Below are 5,400 nucleotides of genomic sequence, written 5' to 3'. Positions count from 1 at the left end.
GAGGATTTGTTGCTGGGCCTCCTGAGCGGATCCAGACCCTTTCACAGAGGCGACTATTTCTAATTCTTAAGATGAGAGCTGTGCTTTAGGGGCTGGCTGCTTTTAGTTTTGTTTTTGAACTAGATTTGATTTTTTTTCTTGTATAAAAACAAAACAAAACAAAACCAAGCATAGTGCTGCACAGTTTTAATGCCAGGATATAGAACAGGCAGGTTTGAGTCCATCTTGGTCTGTATAGTGGCTGCCAACCAGCCAACAGTCCCTACTAAGCCCATTTGAAAAAAATAAGAGAAGGGAGGAAGCAAGCACAACAAAGTGTACTGGAACTTCGTGAAGATTCCATGGCAGGCTAGCAAGATGGCTCTACCAGTAAAAAGATGCTTGCCACCAAACCTGATGACCTGAGTTTGGTCCCCAGAACTCACATGACAAAAGGAGAGACCTGTCCTCTGAGCTCACTGTGGGGCACACACACACACACACACACATAAACAAATAAATAAATAAGAGCAATATAAATGTTTTTAAGATACCAGGATGAAACCCATTACTTTGTATGCTTACCTAAAACTTGTGTCTCCATATTTTGTGCTGAACATCTGAGTCCACCTCAGACTTTCCTGGCCTCTGAGATGGAGCTGGGCAGGTTCTAATTTAATGTGTTTACCTACTCCGGGCAAATCAATAAAATGCTTGGGGCGTTTCACCTCTCACCATTGCTATTTCCAATCCATCCTCCTAATGATAAATATTTAGCTAGTATTTGAAAAGTGTAAGCAAGTCGAGAGATGAAATGTTCAATTGCAATAATTCATTTTCAGATTTTTAAATTGTTCCCTTCAGGGTATTAGCACAGAAAAGGATTCTAAATGCAGAATGTATCTGTGTTTGAAGCACTGAAAATCCATTCAGGTGAAAAACTGGCTCAAAGTCAGTCGCTCTATCCCCAAGGTAATTAGTCTAATTTTAATGGAAAAGATGGCCTTTTTTGGGAAAATGGGCTTTTTTTTTTTTTTGAAATGTAGTGGGGAAAAGTCAAAGAAAATAATATATGATGCTAGGATGTAAGCACTCCTGTGTGCATAACACCCAGGAAGTGCCAACCTAGAAAGGACTTCTGCTGAGAAGGCGGCTCGGTGGTTAAAGTGCTTCCTGCACGAGCCTGAGCTCTGATCCACATCCACACAGAATGCTGGGTGAGGCAGCAGTGCCTGCGGCCCTAGCACTGCAGGGTGGGGCAGAGACAGGAGAACCCTGAGACCTGCTGCCCAGTCTAGCCTGCTTGACGAGCCCTGTTAGAAATAAAATCCATCAAGGTCGTTTTCTTTTCTTTCTTTTTTTCTTTCTTTCTTTTTTTTTGTTTGTTTGTTTGTTTGTTTGTCAAGACAGGGTTTCTCTGTGTAGCTCTGGCTGTCCTAGAACTCACTTTGTAGACCAGGCTGGCCTCGAACTCAGAAATCCACCTGCCTCTGCCTCCCAAGTGCTGGGATTAAAGATGTGCACCACCACTGCCCAGCTTCAAGTTCATTTTCAAAGGTGCCTGGAGCCAGCTAAAGTCCTGCTACAAAATAATAATAATAATAATAATAATAATAATAATAATAATAATAATAATAATAAAAAATGTTAAAAATTAGACCCGTTAATGTCTGCTGGTCTAGCTATCACCTCCAAACTCTGTTTAGTTACCCGCCCACCCTCTTCTGCCCAAACTAGAAATCTAGAGTAAAATATTGCTCACAGCCAAGCTTGCCTGCACAGCCATGAGTCTCATAACTTTAACATAAACAACGTAACAGATGGCGAACACCTTTAATCCCAGCACTTGGGAGACAGAGGCATGTGGATCTCCGCGAGTTCCAGGACAGCCAGGGATACTTAGTGAGACCCTGTCTCAAAAGCAAGGGCACAAAGAGTGACTTGTAAGGAGGAAGCTGTAATGGGCAAGGAAGGTTTGATACATACGGCATGTATGATGCTGTAAGTCGGGATGTATGTATGCAAAGGTAGGTACTTGGAATACATGAGAGAAGAGGAGATTATGGGATTTCTGGGGTTATGGGGTAAACATTTTCGCTGAGTGTACTAGCAAAATGTATAGTCTGATCTCCGGCCATTTTAACTTTTAATGAGGCTTCAATCTTGTTGACTATAAAAAAAAAAAAAAGTCTTCCTTGGACTGGAGAGATGGCTCATTGGTTAAGACCGCCAGCTTCTCTTCCAGAGGACCTAAGTTCAATTTCCAGCCTTCACATGGCAACTGTCTCTAACTCCAGTTCCAGGGAATCCAGTAATTTCTTCTGGCTTCTGAAAGCACCCAGCACACACATGGTACACAGACATAGATGCAGGTGGAACACCCATATATATAAAATAAATTATTTAAGTTTAAAAAAATCAATTTTTAAAAATAAAAAGGTCAGCCAGGCGGGTGGTGGCGCACACCTTTAATCCCAGCACTTGGGAGGCAGAGGCAGACGGATTTCTGAGTTCGAGGTCAGTCTGTTATACAGAGTGAGTTCCAGGACAGCCAGGACTATACAGAGAAACCCTGTCTCGAAAAACAAAAATAAATAAATAAATAAGGTCCAAGCATGCCTTTAATCCCAGCACTTGGGAGGCAGAGGAAGACAGATCTCTAAGTTCAAGGCCAGCCTGGTCTACAGAGTGAGTTCCAGGACAGCCAGGGATACACAGAGAGAAGCCTTGTGTGGGAGCTGGGAGCATGAATTAGGACTAAGCCTGTATTGTTTGACTTCTAACACCGAGACGTGAACAAACTATTCACCTCAGGTCCGATAACAGACCAAAAAAAGGAAAAAGAAAAAGAAAAAGAAAAGAAAACATTCCATCATGAGCCAAAATAATCTCTTTTCTTAGGTTGCTTTTACCAGACATTTTCTCAGGACTGAGAAAGATGAGTCACTCACGCGCGCGCGAGCACACACACACATACACACACTTACAAAGATGTACCATGATGCTGAGGGTGGTGACCTGATTAGCTTTAACTGTCATCAACTTGACCGAGCCTAGAAGGAGCACCTCAGTTGGGTATGGTACCCACCTTTCATTCCAGCACCCGGGAAGCAGAGGCAGGAGAATACCCGCAAGTTTGAGGCTTGCTGGGTTTATACAGGAGTTCCAGGCTGAGAGCCCGGCTTGTTTGTTTGTTTTTGAGGCAGGATCTCTCTGTGTAGTCCTGGCTGTCCTGGCGCTCACTATGTAGACCAGATTGACCTCAAACTCACAGAGATCCTCCAGCCTCTGCCTCCCCAGTGCTGGAATTAAAAATAAGTGCTACCACTCTGGCAAGAGAGTATGTTTAAAGAATGGTGGAATGGTGGGAGAATGGGGAGGAAGGTCCTGAGGTGATGGACCTGTTTTTATTGCTGTAGGTGATGGTGGCACCCTGTGCGCACACACATACATGCAGAAATGAACAGCGCAGCGCGAAGTGCTCGGGGCACTTCCCCCTACTAGTGTCAGAACCTAGCAGCAGCCGCACCCACACAAAAAATCCCTGGAGGCTCGTCACCAGCTGTGACCTGGGCGGCGCGCTCCTGGGAGAGGCCAGGGCCCCAGGCGTCCGGTTTCCTGCCCACGCCAGTCCAACTTCCGCGTGTCTGGAGGGCAGGGGCTTGCGGGGCATCTGCTCCCGAGTCCTCTCCGGGAAGCCGCCGCTGCTGGGAAGAGGGAGCCGCGCGCCCCGCCCCCGAGGCTCCGCCCCGTCCCATCCCAGCTTTACCGGCCAGAGGTCCCGGGGCCTCGGAGGCGGCCGGCCGGGGCTGGGCCGCGCGATGTCGCATGGATCGGGGCTCGTCCGGACCACGTGCAGCAGCGGCGGCGCGCCGGGGCCAGGCCAGCCCTCGGAGGGACTGCTGGACCGGCTGTACCCGCTCACCCAGGGCGCCCTGCTCAAAGTGGCGCAGATGGTAAGACGAGTGGAGTGGCCTGGGGACGGGTCCACCGGGCTGCACCTGGCCCAGACCCTGAGAGCTCCGCGCACCCCTTAGATGTCCCCAGTGTCCCCTAGAAAGTTCCCGGAACAACCGGCAGGATCCCTGGCCCCCTTGCTTCTCCAGCTGCCGCCCTACGTGGCCCAGCTCGCTTCCCCACCGAAACCTGGGGTGCGAGTTCCTCCTCGTCTTCCTTCCTCATCTCCAGGCCGCGGGTCTCGCACCCGGGCAGGGGAGGGAGAATCTCCCGCTATCCGCTGCCGTCCCCAGGCCGCACACGGCCTCCCGCCCGAGAGGGGAGAGTTCGGCTCGGCTTTGGAATCTCTGCTGGGGACAGGGAGAAGCGCCGCCTTTAAGATCATCGCCAGGTCCCCTGCGCTCCCTCAGGCTTCCGAGACTCCTCGGAAGGCAGAAAGTTAAGTAGGCAGGCCTGTGGCTAGGGGGCTTCTGGAGCTCACTTGGAGCCAAGCAGGGTGAGGGGCCGGTGGTTAGAGTGACCAGAACTGCACAAAAGCTTCTGGCCCGTCCAGAAGTTGCCAGGCCTGATCCTGTTCGATCTTTACCCACTTATCTTTTTTTTCCCCTCCTGTTTTTGTTTTTCAACTTCTTTGCAAATGTCTCTGTCTACAATACCTTTTCTGTTGTGTGTGGTGTGTTTTGAAACTGGGCTGGGCAGTTTGAGTTCCCTACTCATCCTGGGTGGAGAGGGAAGTGGTGGTTTTGTAGAAAGCTGCGAGGACGGTAGCGTAGGGACCCCAGTGTAAGGTCATAGACCCGGAAGCTGGGATGGGCCAGCTAAGCTGAAGCAGCCCCCGGGGACTGGTACAGGGCCAGAGCCTTGTGCGTTATTTCGGATGCCTAGTGTGTAGAAAGGTGGTTGGCATTCCCTGCTCAAAGTGAGGAAGAAGTTCCCGCCTCTCTTGAGAAGGGTGCCTAAATGGACCAAGATTGGGACACAGGCAGTTTTAATAAGGAACTAAAAAGGTCTGGTGCTACGAAGTCTTGGGTTTGAGTGGATGGTGTGTGGGACCCAGGTTAAGGGCTTTGATCAGTCAAATAAAAGCCCGAGAGGCCACCTCTTTGATCTTTAAAGGATGGTTGGAGTCAGAGACTGTAAGGCCAGGCGGAGATGAGGTCTGCAGCAGAGATTCGGATCACAAGCCTCCGCCTTGATCCCTAAGTGAAGCCGATGGGAAATGCTTTGCTGGTCTGTGATTTGGGCGCACAAAATTAATGGAGTTGAGAAGCATTAATGCTGGTCCCTGAGTTTGAGGGACAGGGATATTGTGTGTTTTGGATGACAGTGATAGAGCTGGTCCAAAATCAGTGAGCATGACTTTGGTCTGCCTGCCGCTCCCCACCCCCCTGCCCCCCTCCCCACTCTCCTGCCTTCCCTGCAGCTAGATGACCAAGTCTTGTGAGGTCGGTGTCCCGTCGTCGT

The 5,400-nt window shown here is 49.5% G+C and overlaps 1 protein-coding gene across 2 annotated transcripts in view; it reads left to right on the top strand.

The window, feature by feature from the left end:
• The first annotated feature begins 3,536 nt into the window (after positions 1 to 3,536).
• Positions 3,537 to 5,400, top strand: part of Cmtm7 (CKLF like MARVEL transmembrane domain containing 7) — a 26,286-nt gene continuing 24,422 nt past the window's right edge. Inside the window, exon 1 of one of the 2 annotated variants that reach the window (XM_031344402.1) lies at positions 3,537 to 3,935. In XM_031344402.1, the coding sequence (XP_031200262.1) occupies positions 3,801 to 3,935 (135 nt within the window). In that variant the 5' untranslated portion in view covers positions 3,537 to 3,800. The remainder of the gene's footprint in view (positions 3,936 to 5,400) is intronic. The other variant, XM_031344400.1, reaches the window with a different exon arrangement.

This window comes from Mastomys coucha, unplaced genomic scaffold, assembly GCF_008632895.1.
Source record: "Mastomys coucha isolate ucsf_1 unplaced genomic scaffold, UCSF_Mcou_1 pScaffold23, whole genome shotgun sequence".
In the NCBI taxonomy this organism is placed as follows: Eukaryota; Metazoa; Chordata; class Mammalia; order Rodentia; family Muridae; genus Mastomys; species Mastomys coucha.
This window is presented reverse-complemented; position numbering and strand designations above follow the sequence as displayed.